General features: G+C 42.3%; 1 protein-coding gene and 1 long non-coding RNA gene across 2 annotated transcripts; one reads left to right on the top strand and one right to left on the bottom strand.

The window, feature by feature from the left end:
• Nucleotides 1-3,307: 3,307 nt before the first annotated feature.
• Nucleotides 3,308-16,923, bottom strand: LOC124145735 (DNA repair protein RAD51 homolog 4-like). Its single transcript, XM_048401342.1, has 9 exons — nucleotides 16,780-16,923; nucleotides 13,908-14,026; nucleotides 12,506-12,587; nucleotides 9,636-9,755; nucleotides 9,248-9,349; nucleotides 6,935-7,025; nucleotides 5,443-5,513; nucleotides 4,976-5,125; nucleotides 3,308-3,923 (listed from the first exon to the last, which is right to left on the bottom strand). The coding sequence occupies exons 1-9, from the start codon at nucleotides 16,921-16,923 to the stop codon at nucleotides 3,870-3,872; spliced, it is 933 nt and encodes a 310-aa protein (XP_048257299.1). The 3' UTR covers nucleotides 3,308-3,869.
• Nucleotides 16,924-20,895: 3,972 nt separating this feature from the next.
• On the top strand, nucleotides 20,896-24,560 carry LOC124145740. The gene is made up of 3 exons (XR_007222557.1): nucleotides 20,896-21,873; nucleotides 22,262-22,361; nucleotides 24,362-24,560. It is a non-coding gene; the product is annotated as an uncharacterized LOC124145740 (long non-coding RNA).
• Nucleotide 24,561: the final 1 nt, after the last annotated feature.

Below are 24,561 nucleotides of genomic sequence, written 5' to 3'. Positions count from 1 at the left end.
ATCGGGACAGACCTCTTATGAAAGACGACTTGGTAACTGATATTTGCTGTTAGTAGACAGATTCCGGTGAGGGTACCGAGAATGTTGTTGTCAGCTGTCAGGCTCCAGTGAGGGTACCGAGAATGTTATTGTCAGCTGTCTGGCTCAAGCGGGTATCAAGAATGTTGTTGTCAGCTGTCGGGCTCCAGTGAGGGTACCGAGAATGTTGTTGTCAGCTGTCTGGCTCCAGTGAGGGTACCGAGAATGTTGTTGTCAGCTGTCGGGCTCCAGTGAGGGTACCGAGAATGTTATTGTCAGCTGTCTGGCTCCAGTGAAGGTACCGAGAGTGTTGTTATCAGCTGTCTGGCTCCAGTTAGGGTACCGAGAATGTTGTCAGCTGTCTGGCTCCAGTGAGGGTACCAAGAATGTTGTTAGCTGTTGGGCTCCAGTGAGGGTACCGAGGATGTTGTCAGCTGTCTGGTTCCAGTGAGGGTACCGAGAATGTTGTTGTCAGCTGTCTGGCTCCAGTGAGGGTACCAAGAATGTTGTCTGCTGTCGGGCTCCAGTGAGGGTACCGGGAATGTTGTCAGCTGTCGGGCTCCAGTGAGGGTACCAGGAATGTTGTCAGCTGTCTGGCTCCAGTGAGGGTACCAGGAATGTTGTCAGCTGTCGGGCTCCAGTGAGGGTACCGAGAATGTTGTTGTCAGCTGTCGGGCTCCAGGGAGGGTACCGAGAATGTTATTGTCAGCTGTCTGGCTCCAGTGAGGGTACTGAGAATGTTGTCAGCTGTCCGGCTCCAGTGAGGGTACCGAGAATGTTGTCAGCTGTCTGGCTCCAGTGAAGGTACCAAGAATGTTGTTAGCTGTTGGGCTCCAGTGAGGGTACCGTGGATGTTGTCAGATGTCTGGTTCCAGTGAGGGTACCGAGAATGTTGTTGTCAGCTGTCTGGTTCCAGTGAGCGTAACGAGAATGTTATTGTCAGCTGTCTGGTTCCAGTGAGGGTACCGAGAATGTTATTGTCAGCTGTCTGGCTCCAGTGAGGGTACCGAGAATGTTATTGTCAGCTGTCTGGCTCAAGCGGGTATCAAGAATGTTGTTGTCAGCTGTCGGGCTCCAGTGAGGGTACCGAGAATGTTGTTGTCAGCTGTCTGGCTCCAGTGAGGGTACCGAGAATGTTGTTGTCAGCTGTCGGGCTCCAGTGAGGGTACCGAGAATGTTGTCAGCTGTCTGGCTCCAGTGAGGGTACCGAGAATGTTGTTGTCAGCTGTCTGGCTCCAGTGAGGGTACCGAGAATGTTGTCAGCTGTCGGGCTCCAGTGACGGTACCGAGAATGTTGTCAGCTGTCTGGCTCCAGTTAGGGTACCGAGAATGTTGTCAGCTGTCTGGCTCCAGTGAGGGTACCAAGAATGTTGTTAGCTGTTGGGCTCCAGTGAGGGTACCGAGGATGTTGTCAGCTGTCTGGTTCCAGTGAGGGTACCGAGAATGTTGTTGTCAGCTGTCTGGCTCCAGTGAGGGTACCAAGAATGTTGTCTGCTGTCGGGCTCCAGTGAGGGTACCGGGAATGTTGTCAGCTGTCGGGCTCCAGTGAGGGTACCAGGAATGTTGTCAGCTGTCTGGCTCCAGTGAGGGTACCAGGAATGTTGTCAGCTGTCGGGCTCCAGTGAGGGTACCGAGAATGTTGTTGTCAGCTGTCGGGCTCCAGGGAGGGTACCGAGAATGTTATTGTCAGCTGTCTGGCTCCAGTGAGGGTACTGAGAATGTTGTCAGCTGTCCGGCTCCAGTGAGGGTACCGAGAATGTTGTCAGCTGTCTGGCTCCAGTGAAGGTACCAAGAATGTTGTTAGCTGTTGGGCTCCAGTGAGGGTACCGTGGATGTTGTCAGATGTCTGGTTCCAGTGAGGGTACCGAGAATGTTGTTGTCAGCTGTCTGGTTCCAGTGAGCGTAACGAGAATGTTATTGTCAGCTGTCTGGTTCCAGTGAGGGTACCGAGAATGTTATTGTCAGCTGTCTGGCTCCAGTGAGGGTACCGAGAATGTTATTGTCAGCTGTCTGGCTCAAGCGGGTATCAAGAATGTTGTTGTCAGCTGTCGGGCTCCAGTGAGGGTACCGAGAATGTTGTTGTCAGCTGTCGGGCTCCAGTGAGGGTACCGAGAATGTTGTTGTCAGCTGTCGGGCTCCAGTGAGGGTACCGAGAATGTTGTCAGCTGTCTGGCTCCAGTGAGGGTACCGAGAATGTTGTTGTCAGCTGTCTGGCTCCAGTGAGGGTACCGAGAATGTTGTCAGCTGTCGGGCTCCAGTGACGGTACCGAGAATGTTGTCAGCTGTCTGGCTCCAGTGACGGTACCGAGAATGTTGTCAGCTGTCGGGCTCCAGTGACGGTACCGAGAATGTTGTCAGCTGTCGGGCTCCAGTGACGGTACCGAGAATGTTGTCAGCTGTCTGGCTCCAGTGAGGGTACCGAGAATGTTGTCAGCTGTCTGGCTCCAGTGAGGGTACCAAGAATGTTGTTAGCTGTTGGGCTCCAGTGAGGGTACCGTGGATGTTGTCAGATGTCTGATTCCAGTGAGGGTACCGAGAATGTTGTTGTCAGCTGTCTGGCTCCAGTGAAGGTACCAAGAATGTTGTCAGCTGTCTGGCTCCAGTGACGGTACCGGGAATGTTGTCAGCTGTCTGGCTCCAGTGAGGGTACAGGGAATGTTGTCAGCTGTCAGGCTCCAGTGAGGGTACCGAGAATGTTGTTGTCAGCTGTCTGGCTCCAGTGAGGGTACCAAGAATGTTGTCAGCTGTCGGGCTCCAGTGACGGTACCGAGAATGTTGTCAGCTGTCTGACTCCAGTGAGGGTACCGAGAATGTTACTGTCAGCTGTCTGGCTCCAGTGAGGGTACCGAGAATGTTGTTGTCAGCTGTCGGGCTCCAGTGAGGGTACCGAGAGTGTTGTTGTCAGCTGTCGGGCTCCAGTGAGGGTACCGAGAATGTTGTTGTCAGCTGTCTGGCTCCAGTGAGGGTACCGAGAATGTTGTTGTCAGCTGTCTGGCTTCAGTGACTGTACCGAGAATGTTGTTGTCAGCTGTCTGGCTCCAGTGAGGGTACCGAGAGTGTTGTTGTCAGCTGTCTGGCTCCAGTGAGGGTACCGAGAATGTTGTTGTCAGCTGTCGGGCTCCAGTGAGGGTACCGAGAGTGTTGTTGTCAGCTGTCGGGCTCCAGTGAGGGAACCAAAAATGTTGTCAGCTGTCTGGCTCCAGTGAGGGTACCGAGAATGTTGTTGTCAGCTGTCTGGCTCCAGTGAGGGTACCGAGAATGTTGTCAGCTGTCAGGCTCTCGTGACGGTACCGAGAATGTTGTCAGCTGTCTGACTCCAGTGAGGGTACCGAGAATGTTACTGTCAGCTGTCTGGCTCCAGTGAGGGTACCGAGAATGTTGTTGTCAGCTGTCTGGCTCCAGTGAGGGTACCGAGAGTGTTGTTGTCAGCTGTCTGGCTCCAGTGAGGGTACCGAGAATGTTGTTGTCAGCTGTCGGGCTCCAGTGAGGGTACCGAGAGTGTTGTTGTCAGCTGTCGGGCTCCAGTGAGGGAACCAAAAATGTTGTCAGCTGTCTGGCTCCAGTGAGGGTACCGAGAATGTTGTTGTCAGCTGTCTGGCTCCAGTGAGGGTACCGAGAATGTTGTCAGCTGTCAGGCTCCAGTGAGGGTACCGAGAATGTTGTCAGCTGTCTGGCTCCAGTGAGGGTACCGAGAATGTTGTCAGCTGTCGGGCTCAAGTGAGGGTACCAGGAATATGTCAGCTGTCTGGCTCAAGTGAGGGTACCGGGAATGTTGTCAGCTGTCTGGCTCCAGTGAGGGTACAGGGAATGTTGTCAGCTGTCTGGCTCCAGTGAGGGTACCAGGAATGTTGTCAGCTGTCTGGCACCAGTGAGGGTATTGTGAACGATGTTGATACTGGCGTCACCTGCAACAAAGACACGAAACTAAACACTTACATCCTATTTTAACAAAACAATCTAATTTTCCTTAATTTTCTTTAAAGGATAATAATAGACAGCATTGGTGGCCAGCATTAGCTGGAATACTGCAGACAACATTAAGCAACCTACAAGGTTCTGTACAGTGAATGGATTGTTAGGCAGAGGGGGCACGTGTGTGTGTGTGTGGGGGGGGGGGGGCACAGTCATCTGAGGCACCAAAGTTTTTTGTGCAGAGGTGCTTCCCATAATGATGCCAGAATCCACTGACTGTTTGGTTCAGATTTCAACTTCATATTAATTATGAGCACTGTCATTTGTCGACCCGTGAAGATCCGGGGTAGAATAGGTCTTCAGCAACCAATGCTTGCCATAAAAGGTGACTATGCTTGTCATAAGAGGCGACTAATGGGATCAGGTGGTCATGATGTCAATCACTGGATTGTCTGGTCCAGAATCGATTTTTGACACACAAACGTCATATAGCTGGAATATTGTTGAGCGCGGCGTTAAACAACAAACCAACCAAAGTCATTTGTCAGCACCATACCCATGCTCATGTGAGGTGAGGTGAAATTGGGTTTAACGTCGCGTCCAAGATTATTGCACTTATATATAGCGACGTGCATGTAAGTGTGTGCGTTTGTGTGGCTGCTTGTACTAGTCTGGACTGATACCGATTTAAAGTGCTAGCCCACTGAGATACCATGCCGCAGTTTAACATGAATACCCCACTCAGACACAGTTTACTGACTCCGAGCCAACCAGTCCTTGTTTTAGCCCCTTAATGCCGAGCGCCAGACAGGGTAACAACAAGTACCATCTTTTAAAGTCTTTAGGTATGACGCGGTCGGAGATCGAACACCCATGCTCATGTACTTCACCAAAGATGTGTCCGCAACTTGCAACACTTTCTTCCTGATATATCAAGGAGAAATGTAGTGATGTTACTGGCCTCAACCCAACTCACTCACTGTTAGTGCACAGAGCGTTACAACAATGTGGTACTGTGATTGCCTTAAGTTCAGTGAGCACGTACCAGGCGCGAGCTCTTGACCACTACAGCTCTCCGGTGCTGGGAGCGTCCAGTCTTCTCGATGACCAGTCGTGTGTGTGGGATGTGAGACCAGGTCCGACCCAGACTGGCCACACGCTGACCATCTGCACCAAACACCACATTGTTGCTGATCTGAAACAAAGATACATAGGAAGGATGTGGTATTTTAAATTTGCTTTTGTATTTTAATCTCAATAGTGAAGATGTCTGCACCTTATTATGTTAACATGACACCATTCCAAAACGGCATGAACAGAGCTTACTAATGAAAGTGACCACATGCTTGTGGAGGTGCATAAAATGAGAAATCAGCTGGTTGATATGTTGGTTGTGGTCGATATTAATATGTGGGCCATGGTCAAATTCATTGTTCTGTCTGTCAAGTACAGGCTGATGTGATGTGATAGCTGGAATATTGCTAATGTGACACATGGTACAAGACGACTTACCAGGACAGCAATAGAGAACTCCACCGCCAGCATCTTGAGTGTGTGTCCAAGCTGAACCATCAGACCATGACCTGTTAACATTCACATGATGATCAACAGGAACACAGGTACACTGGAACACGGACACTGGGACACAGGAACATGGGGACACAGGAACAGGAACAGAGGGACACAGGAGCAGAGGAACACAGGAACACAGGAACACGGACACTGGGACACAGGAACATGGGGACACAGGAACAGGAACAGAGGGACACAGGAACAGAGGAACTCGGACACAGGAACACGGGGACAGAGGAACACGGACACTGGGACACAGGAACACGGGGACACAGGAACAGGAACAGAGGGACACAGGGACACAGGGACACAGGAACACAGGGTGTAGCACAGTTCCACAAATCAAACAGGCTTGCACGTAGGTAAAAACAACACAGACATGCACAATGGTAAAACCTTATGGACTCGCACAATGGTGAATCCAAACAGACTCGCACAATGGTGAATCCAAACAGACACACACAATGGTAAAACCACACAGACTCGCACAATGGTAAAACCACGAGGACTCACACAATGGTAAAACTACAAGGACTCACACAATGGTAAAACTACAAGGACTCACACAATGGTAAAACTACAAGGACTCACACAATGGTAAAACTACAAGGACTCACACAATGGTAAAACTACAAGGACTCACACAATGGTCAAACTACAAGGACTAACACAATGGTCAAACTACAAGGACTCACACAATGGTAAAACTACAAGGACTCACACAATGGTAAAACTACAAGGACTCACACAATGGTAAAACTACAAGGACTCACACAATGGTAAAACTACAAGGACTAACACAATGGTAAAACTACAAGGACTCACACAATGGTAAAACTACAAGGACTCACACAATGGTAAAACTACAAGGACTAACACAATGGTAAAACTACAAGGACTCACACAATGGTAAAACTACAAGGACTCACACAATGGTAAAATCACATGAACTCACACAATGGTAAAACTACATGGGCTCACACAATGGTAAAACCACAAGGACTCACACAATGGTAAAATCACATGAACTCACACAATGGTAAAATCACATGAACTCACACAATGGAAACATCACATGAACTCACACAATGGTAAAACTACACAGACTCACACACTGGTAAAATCACATGAACTCACACATTAGTATAATCTCATGAACTCACACATTAGTAAAATCTCATGAACTCACACAATGGTAAAACCACAAGGACTCACACAATGGTCAAATCACATGAACTCACACAATGGTAAAACCACACAGACTGCTCACAGGAAATGAAACCAATATTTGACTTCAAGATTAAACAAAACCGGTATACGTTGACAAATATATATTTGTGTTTAAGACTGAGCACCAAATTTCATAAAATTATCCCCAAAAATATTCATGATCTCTAACTTGTTTTGCTCAGTATATAGTGGTGATACTGACCATCCATCTGCTGGCCTCCCAGCACTGGGTAGATGACCGACGTCACACTGTCCACAACCAACAGCTTCAGACCACGGTAGAAACTGTCTGTCTGGAAGTAAATCATCACTTAGCTACAGCTAGTTTCTTTCTTTGTTGTTTAACGTCGCACTCAGCAATATTCCATCGGTCTGTAAGTATCGAGTCTGGACCAGACCATCCAGTGATTGACATCATGAGCATCAATCGACACTATTGTGATACAATGACATGCATCAACTAAGTCAGCGAGCCTGACCACCTGATCCCGTTATTCGCCTCTTCCGACAAGCATAGGCTGCTGCAGACAAATTCTAACCCAGATTGTCACAGGTGTTACTGTTAATCTGGAAAGTTTTGCGTCAATAAATTATTGCGCGTGGGTAACAATATCCTTAACTGCGTGTGGAAAGTTTTGTGACACCATGGCGATGAGATTACAAAAAATGAAAGATGCTTTTGCACATGTTATGTTTTATGAGTTGGAAGCAGCTCTAAAAGATAGCTGAGTGTCAGTCAGTGTTTATTTAACTGCAGATAGATGTGTTGTTGTCGTTGTTGTTGTTGACAAAGAAGGTTGGAGTAACGTGTTTATCTAACAGCAGTTTTATAAGACTGACTAGAATACTCAGTATTATGTAAGGAAATTTAGGTGAGGTGAGGTGAAATTGGGTTTAACGTTGCGTCCAAGATTATTGCACTTATATAGCGACGTGCATGCACGTGAATGTGTGTGTGTGGCTGCTTGTACTAGTCCGGACTGATGCCGTTTTATAGTGCTAGCCCACTGAAATACCATGCCGCAGTTTAACATGAATACCCCACTCAGACACAGTATACTGACTCCGAGCCGACCAGTCCTTGTTTTAGCCCCTTAATGCCGAGCGCCAGACAGGGTAACAACAAGTACCATCTTTTAACGTCTTTTGGTATGACCCGGCCGGGGGTCGAATCCCGGACCTTCCGCTCTCCAGGGGTGGACGCTCTACCACTAGACCACGGAGGTGGTCGTAAGGAAATTTACAAGGTGTGGCAGGAAAGTGAATTTTCCTGATTAGACTATTGAGACAGCGTGACAATAGGTTATAGAGAACAGGATGTGCAGGGCTATTTATTTAATCTTGTTCTGACAGGTTTGATAATGTGTGGAAGCGGATAAACAAACTATGTATCCTCACCTCTTTGTTCTTCGTTGTCCGCAAAAATAACTGTGTCATGAAACTGTTACGAGTGTGTGTCGCTCGCAGTTTTGGCAGTACTTTCCTGCCCGCAAACATTGCCAGATTTACAGTATATAACAACGTTCGACCCAGTGTTTGATCACTTGTTTTGTACAGATACTGGTGCAAATGAACTGAAGCGTTGAAAGAACAAAGAAGTTGACAACAGTGAGTGAGTATGGTTTTACGCCGCTTTTAGCAATATTTCAGCAATATCACATTGTACCCATGTCAGGAATCGAACCCGGGTCTTTGGCGTGACTAGCAAACGCTTTTACCACTAGGCTACCAGAACGCCCCAGTTGACATAAAAAAGTTAACACCTGTCTTCATCGATGCTACAGCTTCGAAATGCAAATTCAATATAACGGAATTTTTCAGGCTGAACAAAATAAGTCTTGGTTCTCGGAAACTGCCCGCATCTTCATAAAGTCTAACGCACGTTTCGTTTTTATTTCCATTTTTAATTTTTTTTATAAAAAATCCTAATATTTAAATAAAATGTGATCATATGTAGCACACAGTTACTTCCCTTTACATGCACACTGCTTTACTGTACATCTCGTGTTATGGTCATGGCGACAATAGGAGTTTGTATGCTTGTTTATGAAGAGAGGCCCTTTCCCAGGTTAATCGTACACAACTGTTTATTTAGTACATACTAGCCTAAACAAACAAGCCAAAAAAAGGCGGAAAAAAACACCGGCCGCCTGCACTATATTTTCGAAAGTCATTGCCTGATAACCAATTCTTTAACTTTTTAAGCCTTATTATGGATCAACTGAAACCCTTTCATTCCTTTAAAATTTTTCACTCACAATATTATCCCCATGGTGATTGATAACAGTATAAATCAGATTATACGGACTCTTCCACTGAATGTGAGACGGACAGAATACCTGCTTAACACGGGCGGTCGGGTAGCCTAGTGGTTAAAGCGTTAGCTTGTCACGCCAAAGATCTGGGTTCGATTCCTGACATGGGTACAATGTGTGAAGCGCATTTCTGGTGTCCCCCGCCGTGATATTGCTTGAATATTGCTAAAAGCTGCATAAAACCATACTCACTCACTCACCTGTTTAACAAGCTGGACTCGAATGTTCTCTAGTACAGCAAACAAGGTAAATATGTCATGAGGCTGGAAGCAGCGAATTCGGGACATCACTTCTTCAGGATTCTGCAAAGACAAAGATAAAAAAATGAAAGAAGACAGTAATCCATTCCACAAATCTTAGCGATCAAGATTTCACAAATGTGTACATGCAGTGAAACCCCTCTTATCCAGACCTCGGATACCCGGAAACCTCACTACCAGACGATATTTACGCAAACAGATATAAATACTACATAAAATGCTTTATTTCTGGAAATCCAGTCTCCAGATCCAGACAGTGCAAAATACACACAGATGTGTGTGTAACTATGCCGACAGTACAACTGTACAGGGAGGGTGTGAGTCCTACCTTGGTGTGGCCCTGCAGCTGCAGCATCTCCATCACCCTCTCCGCACTGAACGCACCGCACGTGTCGACGTACGCCACCCGCTGCTGACATGACACACATGCTGCACTGCTCAGACATATCTGAAGGCAACACACAGCATGTGTTATAGTCAGTAACCATATATGCCACACACACACACACACACACACACACACACACACACACACACACACACACACACACACACACACACTGCGTAAAATATTAATGTCCATCTTTCCAATACACCAAGAAGATCCGGGTTAAACTAGATCTTCAGCAACCCATGCTTGCCATAAAAGGTTACCATGCTTGTCAGAAGGGGCGATTAACGTGATCGGATGGTCAGGTCACTGGACTTTGTTGATGTATCCCAATTACGTGGATCGATGCTCATGATGTCAATCACTGGATTATCTAGCCAAGACTGGATTATTTACAGACCACCGTCATGTATCTACATATTGCTGAGTGCAGCGTTAAACAACAAACAAACACACCCCAAAATATGCTCCAAGTGCCACATCATTACCCTGGTCAGTTGATCAGTGTGCAATCAATTTTACATTCTCAGCTCCCTGGGAAGTATTCAACCAAAATTGAGGATGAAGGTATAACAGTCACATTACCATCTCATCTTACCGGGTACCCATTCACTGCTGGGTCAACAGGGTATTTACTAAAGAAACAGCCAATTTAACATGTGTTTCCGTGTGGGGCAGGACCAAAATCTGGATCCAAGGGAGTAAAATATATTCAATACCAAAGAATGAGTGAGTGAGTCAAAATGTAAAGTCACATTGGCAGTATTTCAATCTCATTTAATTTAGATCTAAGTTCTCGCTGCCACTAAACAAAGATTTTAGGACATCCCTTTACGGGTCACGTCCGAACGACCTTTCGCAAATTTGACCAACCACTGAAATGATTGACAACATTAGCCAATTAGAAATCAGCTTTCTCTAGCTTTACGGCACTCGTTTCAGCCTGGCGACTTCCATTTCAGACTACGCTTTTGAAAAATATGCTGACACAGTTCTCGATTCAAAATTTTGAAAACTGAAGAAACGAACATTCCGGAATGTCTAATATATGGTTGAGATTGTATGGCAGTGCTTCTCCTCCAATCAAATGTTTATCCCACGGAAGCGAGAGATGGACGATAACTTTGACAGGATCAGTCGTTCGGAATACCCTGTGTTAACGTTTTCGAGGTTGCATGATTAGAAAACACATTCCGACTGTCACTTTCATGATCTGGTAAGCAACGCTTTGATTGGTCGGATGATAGGTCGTTCTGACATGACCCATAATGGGATGTCCTCAGATCTTTGTTTAGCAATAGCAAGAACTAAGATCTGATGTTAATGAGATTGGCAGTATTTCAGCCATATCGTGACTTTCAATACCAAAGAAAGCTATCAAATACCCAATGTAAATAACAACATATGAGTTACTTCTCCTTGGCTCAAAATATCATCTGGAGCCCTGCTGAGTTATGCCTTAATCATGGGGACAACGGTATAAGGATCAATACTGAAATGTCGCCTTTACAGTAAGTAAAGAGGTTGTTATCCATAAACTGTGTCTACGTTGTCATCCGTCAACTTCAAAGAAATGCCTTTCAAACAATTAACCCACAATGAGTTGACACTGAGTTCATCTCGCAAATTATAAATGAGCTGTTTTTGTTGTACAGTAAACTACGGTTATAACGAACTCAAAGGGACTACTAATTTTAGTTTGTTATAACCGTAATTCGTTATAAGCATATATACAGTATAACTACAGCAAATAGTCGGGACTAAAAAGTTAGTTCGTTATATCCGTTAGTTCGTTATAAGCGTGTTCGTTATAACCGTAGTTTACTGTAGTTGTAAACCTGTTAACTAGTGTAGTTTTTCCAGATCCCTTCATTTTTCACCAGGGGTCACTTTATCCTGTAATGGTGGGGACTGTTACATACAATGATTCAAAGACAGTAAATCTTGAAATTAATGCGAGCCGCAGCATGATTTAAATGCGAAAAATGCTAACGGTCTTTGCTCGCATTAACTAACTTTGCATTTATGTTTCCAAATGACTATAAACAATAAGATGTCCTCACTGCACACTTTGGAAAGCGGAAATACCAACTTGAATATAAACACAAACACAATTTACTGAGCAGCAGTTGTAACAAGTATATAACAATGTCATTCAAAGAATAGTAATTACACATTAGCATCACTGAGTTATCACTGCTGGGGTCAAGAGATCTACCCACTCGTGTCAAGCTTGTTGACAACTTCTGCACATACCAATCAGTGAACTGTTGTAGGTTCAATTATATTATTGCCTTAATACCAGTCAACAGAGTAAACATATAAACTGCGTGTTGTGTTTAGGAAAACACTGTTTATTGTTTTTTTACGGAACTGCTCTACTCAGTGCTAATAAGTGGAACTATTTGCTGTTTGACTGGAATATGGTAAGGATATGCGTCATTCCACTGGGGATGGGGTGGGGGAGTCGCATTGATATTGAGTCACACTTTTGGCTAGGGGTCAGCAGTCGTATTAATTTGGAGACGCATTAATTTCCAGACTTACAGTACCCAATGTGAATGATAACATATGAGTTACTTCTCAATGGCTCAAAATATTATCTGGGCCCAATTGCACAAAGCGATCTTAGCGCTAAGATGATCGTAACTCCCATACTTTAACATATGCTTGCAATAATCGGAGCACTAAGATCGCTTTGTGCAAGTGGGCCTGGAACCCTGCTGAATTATGCCTTCACCAACAAGGGTTCACCTGGGTGGTCCAGGGTTTTGAAATTCAACTCAGGTATTATTTATCGCCCTCACCTGAGTCTTCCCTACTGCAATCTCTCCAGCTACCTCAGTTACCTCCCCTGTATAGAGACCTCCATCTAAGATCAAGTCTAGGCTGGAAGACGAAAAGCTTGAAATTTAAAACTTTAAAACATTTTTAACTGTATTCATGGTATAACAGGTACCGATATTAACTTGAGTCAAGAAAAAATATTAATTCAAAGAAGTATGATCCGATTTACAATAATTCACTTCGTAAATTTAAGTCTTTGTTTTATTCTTTTCATAGATACTCATGACAAGTGTTGTTAAAATTAATTTTCTTTTCACATGACCTGTGAACCTGGTAGACCATTTCCCCCAACACAATCATGTGTTTGTTTTCAAGCACTGTCAGTGTCAGGAAACAACGTTATGACTCAAATTCCGTTTTTGCCATGGAATCCAACTTTTGCACATGCCATTTCATTCACAGCATAGATTGGCATGAGATTTGTTTTGTTTGTTTGTTGTTTAACACCGCACTCAGCAATATTCCAGCTACATGATGGCGGTCTGAAAATAATCGAGTCTGGACCAGACAATCCCGTGATTAACATCATGAACATCGATCCATGCATTTGGGATACGATGACATGCATCAACCAAGTCAGCGAGCATGACCACCCGATCCCGTTAAGACTAATAGTCTTACACCTTCATCACTTCAGGCTTTCCTCCCACATCAAGCAAACATGTTGTTACATAGCTGCAATATTGTTCGCAGAGGCGTTAAACCCAACGCACTCACTCGTACTTCAAGTCAAAGGGGGTGTGGCCAAAAGAGGTCATGAGGAAGACAAGGATCATGTTTACAGGAAAAACAGAAAAAAACAACCCTCCTAACTAAAGTACTCACTGAAATGAAAAAAACCTCTTTTTTCGACCACAGATCTTAAATAAATACAGTTAATATACAAAATATGTAAATATTCAAACAACTAAATTAGTACTAATTGGGCCGTGGCACAAATACAGCGTATCAAATGTTTTTATGCCTTTTTACACGTAAAAATGTGAATAAAACAGACTATTGTGAAACAGGGCATAACCAGGTGTAAGTAGATCAAGGTGAACGATGACACCTTGACGACAGGTGCATAATGCCTATAGTCTGTTTCTGCTATGTCAATTTGGACTTAGTTTTATTTTTGAATGTTGAAAGTGCCGACAAATTATCTCCTGTAAAGTACATTTTGTATTGTTCACTGAGATCAAACTAGCAAATCCAGACTAGTACTTTTCAAGTTGTTTTGTTATTTCGTATTTACAGCTACGTAACACTTTGTGTCGATTTTTAAATTGAGAAAAACAGTTTTTATTCATTTCCGTGAGTACTTTAGTCAGATTTGATAACATGAGAAAGAATATTTTTAAACTTGTCTGATGTACTTGCCTTTCACAACCAGTGGAGAAGAAGGCAAGGGAAGAACAAGCACTAGAATAGGCTTCATGGCCAAGGACGGGATAAGAAGAATGTTGGGCGAGAAGAACTCTTTTTATTGCTATAAGATCCTGCAAAAAACAAAACATATTTTTAATAGAAATTATTGAATAGCCAAGTGGTTTTTTTCCATATGGTAATTATAATATAATAGGATTGAAAATAAGCATTATGCTAGGGCTGGGACGAGTCCAGATTTACTACCCGGGTACCCAACCCCTACTACCCGACCCTACCCAGATACCCACTGTAGGCCTCAAGAGATAGGTACAAAATGTCCGATTGGGAATTTTTTTACCATAACCCTGGCAAAACATATTTAGATACATGTATTAAACAATCTGATCATGCATGCATACACTGAAGTTGACTTAAGTTATATCTTTATTCAACCATATGAAAAGTCAGATGGAATGCGTGCATAATTTTTGTCATTAAACAATATATCACTTGACTAACCACGGGTCCGGGTAGTTCTGTGGGTACCTGAGTCGTACTCAGTACCAATCCGACCTGGGTACCCAAGTTACCCGTCCCAGCTCTACTATATGCATCTTCCTGAGGCAAGGGAGTTAACTGGCTATAAAAGAATTTGCAGAGCATGTGTACCATAAACTGAACGTTGACAGATATTTTCCAAATATATTCATGTTTGTTATCAAGGTGCTCAACTAATTTGATGTATTTTGCGAGGGAAGACACGTTTTATTACAATAAATATGATTATCGATTAGATCGTTTTGACTGGGCGCTGCCATTTTGTTTGAAGCAAATGCAAGTTATGTGAGAGGTGGAATTTGAATGGTCAATAGGAGGGTCATATAAGGGACATAACTCGTAACAGTCACTGGTGGCGCTACGATTGAGCCCAGGTATTCCAGCCTAGTTTGGCAAGGGTGGATCCTGGACTGTTATAGTCAGTTAACTCTCTTGCTTCAGGACAATGGTCTATATGACATATGATATACACAATATGGAAACACACAAGGGTACAAATCATATTAAACATTCTTGAAATATTCAAAATTTTAAAATAAATTTCACTAAGTGAAGAAACTTTAGAAGCTGCCCATTAACACAAAATTTTGAGTCAACAATCCTATTTATCACATGACAAATGATCTGCAGTCATGTTTGTTTACAAAAACAACCACACATCAGGCAATACCTATCTGAACGTATTGAGTTGGTTGGTTGGTTTGTTGTTTAACGCCGCACTCAGCAATATTCCAGCTAGATGACGGCAATCTGTAAATAATCGAGTTTGGACCAGACAATCCAGTGATTAATATCATGAACATCGATCCACGCAATTGGGATCGATGACATGCATCAACCAAGTCAGCGAGTCTGACCACCCGATCCCGTTAGTCGCCTTTTACGACAAGCATAGTCGCCCCTAACGGCAAGTATGGGTTGCTGAAGACCTATTCTACCAAGGAATCTTCACGGGTCGAACATATTGAGATACACACTGCATCAATACATGGAGCTAAGTAAAAATAGTTTCAGCGGTCTGTCAATAACTGAATCTGGACCAGACAATCCAGTGATTGACATCATGAGCATCGATGCACGCAATTGGGATACAGTTACATGCCTCAACCAAGTCAGCGAGCCTGACCACCGACATATTCAATCAATTGCCTCTTACAACAAGTATGGGTTGCTGAAGACCAATTCTAACCAGCATCATCACTTCTGACCGGATTAAACGTGTTAAAAGTAGTTCCTGCTAGGCGGCTGTATTTGCATATTTATCACAATTCAGATTGGTGCATATATCAATGATAAAACTGTCCATTGCCATCTTCCCGAGGCAAGAGAGTTAACTGACTTTAAAAGTCCAGTTTCCACCCTTGCTGGACTGGCATTCCTGAGCTCAATCGTAGCGCCATCAGTGGCTATTTCGAGCTATATCCCTTCTAAGCCTCTCCTATGGACAATCAGATTCCACCTCTGGTATCACTTGCATTTGCTTGAAAAAAAATAGTGGCGCCCAGTAAGGACGATCTGATCGATAATCAAGGTCTATATTGTGATAAAGCTGGTCTTACATCACGAAATGCATCAAACCATGTGAGTACCTGGATTAAAATATGAAAAGATTTGGAAAATATCTGTTGAATTGGCGGTGCACATGCTTGGCAAATCCTGCAATCAACTGAAATCTGCATGAATGTTTACGAACCGGATTTTCGATTTCATTACGCGAAAATATCATTAGTCCAGCCAAATGGGTGGAATCCTAGTCAGTTAACTCTCTTGCTTCGGGAAGATGGTCCATTGTATGAATATTGATTTATCCAGGACAGGACTGTTCACATTAAGGGGGTGATTGGGGAATTTCTACATATATAGACCCAACATTGAATATGTAACTTACCTTCAGTCAAGTATTATTTATTGAACTAAACACATACAATTATGGGGTTTGAAAGTATGCACTGAAATTATTGTGAGCTTAATCAAGGTAAAACTTTTCAGTTTGATTTAATTGTTTTTTTCACATTCCGCTAACCCGGCGTGTTATCCATTGAATCATGCCGTCATAGCATAGTGAAGTCAGATCAGTGCCTCGCATGAAGTTGTGAGTTTACTTGGACTAAGTTGGAGAGAGTGCTTCAGAAAATGACTGACAACTTTTGTATTTAACAATATCGATAAACATAAATATGTTTTAAGATTTGCGAACATAACAGCTAGAATATTTACATTTTCGGGCATAAAAAACCCACCCTCCAATCTGAAAACTACATAGGTTATCTAAAATGACAATCCCGTACACCAGCAGCGAGTTCCGGCCTGTTGTAACAATACTCACTTTGTATGGTATCGAGCACCTTTGTGCTAGACTTTCTACATCGTCTGTGATAAAATCTGTCACAGTTTTCACGCCAGTCTTCTTAAGAGAGTCAACTACTGCCTGTGTCAAGGCTGAACACACTCCCGGAATGAGAGCTGTCATTTCGATTTAATAACTTCACTTCCGGGTTTACAAGGGAGGTTACTCTACATCACTTTGACAACTTCCCAAACAGCTCGTATTTAAACCATTTGGGAAGGGAGGATGAGACTGAGTTAAATCATATAAATGTAACAAGATAGATAATAATGAAACATAGATTTTATATCTGATTAAATATCAGAAACTGCATATAATCTTTATGTCCGTTACGTTGTTTCTTGCATTCACTCCATTCAACCACAGGAGTCCGTATCTAAAGATAGACGCCCTCATGCATATTCATGACCATCTCCACACGCGAGCCTTCGATCAAGAAATCGGAGCAACATGCATATTCATGTATATTCATGGCCATCTCCACACGCGAGCCTTCGGGCTCGCGTTTGGAGATGGTCATTAATATGCATGAGGGCGTCTATTTTTAGATACGGACTCCTGTGATTCAACTACTGCTTAGTTTAACGTTCATTACAAAGGATTGATACTATTATCGTGTGCGGTGATAGATTCATGTTCTACATTCCACAGCTTTTTAGGTACACTGGAGCATATGTTCCTTCTACCAAGATTTCAACGGGCGTCAGACGACTCTTGCTCAAAAGCTGTTTGATCATGTTACACAACCTTCACACCCTTGTAAATCTCTCTATATTTGACGCAACCTTGACACCAATGATGTCAGATGCAATTCCATATTTTGACTTGTATCATCTGTTCCGTGTTTGTTCAGGTGAACACTTGAATTGCCTTTGCATGTGTTTGGGTCTAAAAAATAATCACGCACGCGGTTAATGAAAATATATTACACATGCCCTGCACTGTAGGAACAAAAATAGTGTCTATAAAATGTTCCCCAATAGCCCCTGACAGTCAAATCCAGACCATTGTCTTCACGTGGTGGGGTGTCCCACGCCGTGATATTGCTGGAATATTGCTAAAAGCGGCGTAAAACCTCACCTCATCACACCTACATAGTTTACATTTCCTTTCATATATTGGTATGGTAGCCCATCTTCCTTTTCAATAGGCAGGTGGTAGCATAACTTTCGAATTTGTTGTAGCTTTATTGTCAAAGGAAATGGCGTAAAACTGGAATAATTTAAGCAGAATACTTTACATTAATATTCAGATTGCATTATGGAGTAGGCTGAGCCATTACGTGAATTTGAAATATATTCATTCCAATTTTGCTTAGCGTTATCGGTTAGAATATGGTGGCGGAAATGTTTTTAAGCAACGAAGCTGAAATTTACATGTTTTATATTTATTTACATAGGATCACCATTTACCAACGTAAGTAGTTGTGCTGTGGAATATATACACATGCACAAAAGTTAAGCGCCACCATATTCATTGTCTCTTGATTTCACATGTGGGAATCAGAAATACGAAATATGATGATGTACGACTGAATTAGGCTTCCATAGTTTCATGAACCAAAATTTGTCCAGATACCACAAGGAAAGCGTGTTTTACGTGTTGCTGCAGTTCCCCTACCCTATAAATAGTGAAATTCAAATTTCAGACACGTGGTTGCATTTCGCTCCTGTGTGAGATTCACCTTCCAATAGAGGATGAAAATCAGCCATGGTGAGGGAGAAAGTTAACGAACGCTGAAAGATGGCAAGTGATAGGCATGACAAATGCTGGCATGTCATGCAGGGCCATGGCAAGACAAATGGGTCGCCATCACAGTGTTAATCACTCGTTTGATTGTCAAACATGGTCAAACCAATGATGTCAACGACATGCATAGGTCTGGTAGGCCAAGAAAGACCTCCAACAGAGAGGATAGACGTCTTTTCAGGATAGTCAGACGAAATCCATTTGCCACTTCAACAGATTTGAGACTGCAGTGGATTACCCATTAGAGACTCTCGACGATGACCTAAGGCGTCGGCTCAGAGCGGCTGGTTATAACGCAAGAAGACCAGTAAAACGTCCTCACCTGACTGAGAGGCACATGCGGAATCGTCTGATATGGTGTCGTGCCCGTAGTCGATGGAACTTGGCCAACTGGAGAAGGATCCATTGGTCTGACGAGTGTCGAATGGTGCTACGAACTGTTGATGGTCGAATACGTGTTTGGAGGCAACGTAACACTCGTTTTGCACCAAGGAACATCCAGAAGACCTAAGCATATGTGGCGGGGGGTCTGTCATGATATGGGGTTGTGTTTCCTTCGGCTGCAAACTTCCGCTGGTGACAATTCGTGGAAACCTGAATGGCCAACAATGGTAGTCCAGTGGTAGCCCCTCATTTTGACAACCATCCTCTTCAGAGAAGACCTGTTTACATGGACGACAATGCTAGACCACACAGATCTCGGGCAGTTTTGGCTTATTTGCGTCAAGAAGCTGTTGCCACTCTTCCTTGGCCGGCCTGTAGTCCGGATCTTAATCCGATTGAGCACCTCTGGGACATTCTTGGCCGGAAAATCAGACATCGTGATCCCCCAGTTCAAAATCTCGCTGGTTTTGAAGCCGCACATCATGAAGAATGGATCCATTTGCCTCAGAGAAGCAGTCAACGGCTTGTAATGAGTATGAGGCGTAGGGTTGAAGCTGTGGTCAATGTCCGTGGATCATACACACGTTACTGACGTTTCTGTCTTGCAATAGATTCTGCACTCCATAGGGTGTCTATGTGATACCTGGTATGGTCTGCTGATATCATGACAGTTACCTGACAAAAAAAAGTTTTTCAATGTTTTCTAATCCTTCAATTTCTGGTCTTCGGTAAAATTACATTCTGCTCATATTCTTTTGGAACACAAGATAAACTTGCTTTGGGACAACTTTTGCATCACATGAGGTTTACATATACGGGTTATAACAATCGTACATCTCGTTATGATAGTCATTATTAAATGCCAAAAGTAACAGCTCATAAATATGGTGGGTGGCGCTTAACTTTTGTGCATGTGTATATATTTTATAGAGTAAAGAATCCATGATAGTTTTGGGAATTTCCTTAGTAACACTTTCGACCAGAGTGTTGACATATGTGTCTTATCACAAACAGATGGTCGGTAACTCCCTAATTCTCCATAAAGCAAAATAAAGGCTTATCTTGTGAAATGATAATATTTTCCCAATGAAGGTTATATGGCCATTTTAAATTTGTGTTATATTAACAACAAAAAAACAACGTTCAATGGAAGGCGATGATAACTTATTGACAAATAACTCTACTCAACTCTAAGATTATGGGGGGCATGGGTGGGACATTAGTTCATGGCACCGTAGAGGGCTGGGCAGAGAGTTGCGACCGTTAAATATTTGAACCCCGCAAGTGTTGGAATACAAAATTCACCCTAAATTTAATTGTTTTGTTTTTTGTAAGCATCATATTACAACGATTACAAGTTTGAAATTTGATAATAATTATAATTTCACTGACAGCGGTCAAATTATAACTGTGGTTCGTTATCTTTCACCACGCAAAGACAATGACTGGTTTTTCTCAAATACAAGGCTTATCTCAGTGTCCTACTTCACAATCCATAGTTGCCGGGGACTTCATTCGTTGTAACAGTCCTTGCTTGTCTGGTAATATCAGGGTCGATCAATTTCTAAACGAATCACTGTTGTTGCGGTTTAACTACAAGTATCAACAAAGGTGGTATGATGAAGAATTTGTACCATTCTACAATTCTATCATGCATATTCACAGTTTATATAACAGTTGCATGGTGCAGTTTTTTCATTAGAACATATTGTTCACGATGCGTCATAGTTATGTTCGCAGTAGGTTGCCTACAAATCTACGTGCCATACATGTACGCAGCGATATAATGGATCGGGTGACATGACTCCAGATAATGGAACGATACAGATGAACGGTACAGTGAAGAATTCAACAAAAGGAACAACAGCCTTTGCGTGCATCTTGAGTTAACTATTTTCAACAAGAGTTGGGACGATAAAACACAAACATCTCCACGCCCTAACCCAGAACGGAAAAGAAAGAAGAGATAAAACGGTCTGTCTCGGCCCTCGAGAATTCTAAAGGAGGACAACTTCTAATTCACTTAGAAGGCCTGAGTCCAGAAGATCCGAGTCAGGGAAATTTTGACGAGTTCATAGATGATGACCTTCAAACCATCATAAATTCTGATGAAACATTTGATGATGTTTACTACAAAAAGACACTCCAGGGGGATCCGGAATTTGTGGTTATTGATATTGAGCCTTCATCTACAATAATCATAACAGATCCCAAGACTAAATTTATCATGGACAAAGGGTTTACACCAGATAGTGCACAAGCACTGCGGTTCTTCCTGAAACACATCTCTGATGCGCCAAATTCAAATCATTCAGAGGTCAAGCATAGACAGCCTTTCTTAAATGACAGGACATTACAAACCATAACTGAAAAAAAGAGATATTCAGGTGAAAGGATTTGTTTTCACAACGCAAGAATAGAAGAAGAAGGAGGCAATTTTAGGAGACACAAAACAATTTGTTGACCACTTGTGGGATCTGCGTCTTCCTCTCTATGTAACTGCACTGGCAAAACTAAAGGAAGGTGGGTCATTTATTCTTGGCATAGGAGAAAAAGAAAAGAAATTTCAAACCAAGATCAAAGGAAATCCAGTCCAATATTTGTCTAAAACATTTGAAGATCTTGGAATTGAATTGCCCACGGACAAATATCCTCAAATAAAACAATTAATAGAGCAACGTTTGAAAGGTGGTATGTGCCACATTGACAACAAGGGAGACATTTAAGATTGGAATGACAAACACATCACTGCTCACTTTCATAAAATCACTGGAAAGGACCATACATTGCTTGAGGTTGTAGTAAATCCAATCACAGGTGTATTGTTTTATGATAACAAGGGACCAGAGGCATACAAGGTGGAACATAGAGAACCATTTCTGCAGTATACCCGGTGTGAGCTCAAGGACATGATAACATCAGTTACAAAACATTAGAAAGGTATTGTTGTTTTCACCTTGTAAACTCAAATAGTAAGGGTGAAAGAGTTTGGTTTAACACCAACGTGAACGGTATATAGGTTATTATGGTTTTAATGTCAGAGGAAAAGTGGTGAGGGTCACAGATACCACTATCATAAGAATAAATGACTTGATTCATACAGTAAAGAATCATTTTTCGATTTTGACCTATCGTTATGTTAACTTAAATATATTACCCGTATTCATTTAATTAGGCAATTCAGCTGATTTGTTTCATCAATCTCTTTTACCAGGTATATTTACAGATATGGCAACTGAGGTAGTTTTAGCAGACGCCATCGAAGGACCATGCATTGCTTGAGGTTGTAGTAAATCCAATCACAGGTGTATTGTTTTATGATAACAAGGGACCAGAGGCATACAAGGTGGAACATAGAGAACCATTTCTGCCGTCTACCCGGTGTGAGCTCAAGGACATAATAACATCAGTTACAAAACATTAGGAAGGTATTGTTGTCCTTACCTTGTAACCCTTATAGAATGAAGTTACTATCAACTGAGGAACACACCGCAAATGTTCAGAGTGAATGAGTTTAGCTTAACACCATCTTGACAGCATTTAAAGTATCATGGCTACAATATCTGAAGAAATCACCAAGTGGGTCTTAGATACCATTATCCTTAGCTTATATTGCATATTCATTACCTTAAAGAATCTGTATACAATGTGAATAAAGCGACATAACCCTTTCCATATCCAATAGAAGTCTCTGCATAAAGCAGAGTTGATTGTACAATTTCGACTATATCATGAGCATATGTTTATGAATCACTTTCAAATAGTAATGATACCAGGTGTTCTCGAAAAGGTGAGCGTATCCTGCCCCATAGATGGCACCCGTCAGAAAGAAATGCACAGGCGAGTCAGTTGTTCACCCGAAAAATATGGGAACATATGCGTCAAATTTGGAACTGCCTCCACATATCTACCATAAAACTGTTTGAAAGCTTTACTGGTGCCTTGTATGTTGTTACCTTGATCGAACAACTTCTGAGCAAGAGTCGTATGACGTTCTTTGAAATCTTGGTGGAAAGAACGTGCTCGATTGTATCTCAAAAGTTGTGAAATGTAAACACCAAAGGCTGGAGCTGCTGGAATACTGCTCGCCTTGAAGGGAAAGTTGACTATTGGAAAGTTGAAGTCATCCTCTTATCATACAGTCTTATGGAGAGTGTTTTGTCACTCTGAATTTTTATGCATAGGTCTAAATATGAAACAGGTGAGTCGGTCTCACTGGTCTCCATTATTTCTAGTTCAGACGCGTAAAGAAGTGGAAGGGAATTTACTATTTGATTGTTATTGAACAATATGAGATCATCAATATACCTGAAGCGTAAGTTAAACTTCTTGGACAAATTACTTTCTTTTGATTTTGCCAGTCTGAATAATTATCCTCATTATCCTATATGTTTTACATATGCACTTACTTATGGAATTCGTTTGGATAAGCAGGCACTCTCTGTTAACAGGTATATTTACAGATATGTCATCTGAGAAGTTATCTGTCAAGGTAGTTTTGACAGACGCCATCGAGGAAGACTTAACTATTGAAGTCCCCATAGATACAAGCAATCCTTTCCGCCCAACAGTACATGCAACTGAAAACGTTTTGGAGGAACTGTCTAACCGACTTCAAAATGGCTTGAACTGCTCTCATTATCTTTAGGTTGCTTACGTCATATTCTTACATAATAACATATTGATATATTCAACATGAGTGATGGAGCATACCTTACCTTTTCCGAAAATAACTTAGCCCCCAAAATATAAGTCTTGCTTCTCTTATGGTAACAATATATATATTGCCACAAATGGGGAAAAGAACTTCTTCGGAAAGCTTTGGTATGTTAAATGTGCTTTACATCGCTGGAGAGCCTGTCTGTATGGGTACTGCAATGTAAGGTCAGGAATGTGTCATGTGAGTGAATGTAACAATCCACTTTGACACCCCTGAACAACTGTCTTAGATTGTGTAGACAGTCTCTGAATGAGGGTCCTGACTGTAGCCTTTGGGCCCCTGAGCTTATCCTCTTTCTTATCTGAAAGGAGTTTGTCCAGATTGTAAAGTGGTATCTTCTACTTGGGGTAAAAGTCAGAACTTCTAATTTGCCAAGTGTTCACAGTCTACATGGTTTGTCATTTCTATTTGTACTATGAGTATAAAATCAGTATTACAACTATTCAAGTAATACACATCCAACGGTACACTACTTCAAGGTCAAATTCTAGGTGACATCATTTAATCAATGTGAAGAAAAGCCTTTGGATTCTTTATATTATAGGGGGACAACTTTTATAAATGTAGGTGGTGGTTTTAGTCAAAAGACTAATTTTCACATCTAGCTGTGTTCTGTTTATGTCGTTTTTCATAAAATGTAACTGTTTCTTGTTTTATGTAATTTTCATGTTTTTCAATTAGGATAAACATATAATTCATATGTTTTAGATGTCCATATGCTCCCAGTGGGTGCAGTAAGAAGATGGAACAAAGAAATGCAAATCCTTCTTGGTAGCTCAAGGATTGGATTGATATACATCGCAAAATCTCTTGCAGAGACATTAGATTTGCAACTGAAAGACACAAGCATTGACGGAGTTGTATTTGATGCATGCGTTATCGTATGTGATCATCCAGTTCAAATTCTT

Source organism: Haliotis rufescens, unplaced genomic scaffold, assembly GCF_023055435.1.
Source record: "Haliotis rufescens isolate VD_foot unplaced genomic scaffold, xgHalRufe1.0.p SCAF_21, whole genome shotgun sequence".
In the NCBI taxonomy this organism is placed as follows: Eukaryota; Metazoa; Mollusca; class Gastropoda; order Lepetellida; family Haliotidae; genus Haliotis; species Haliotis rufescens.
The sequence above is the reverse complement of the archived record's forward strand: the minus strand, read 5'-3'. Positions and strand labels throughout refer to the sequence as shown.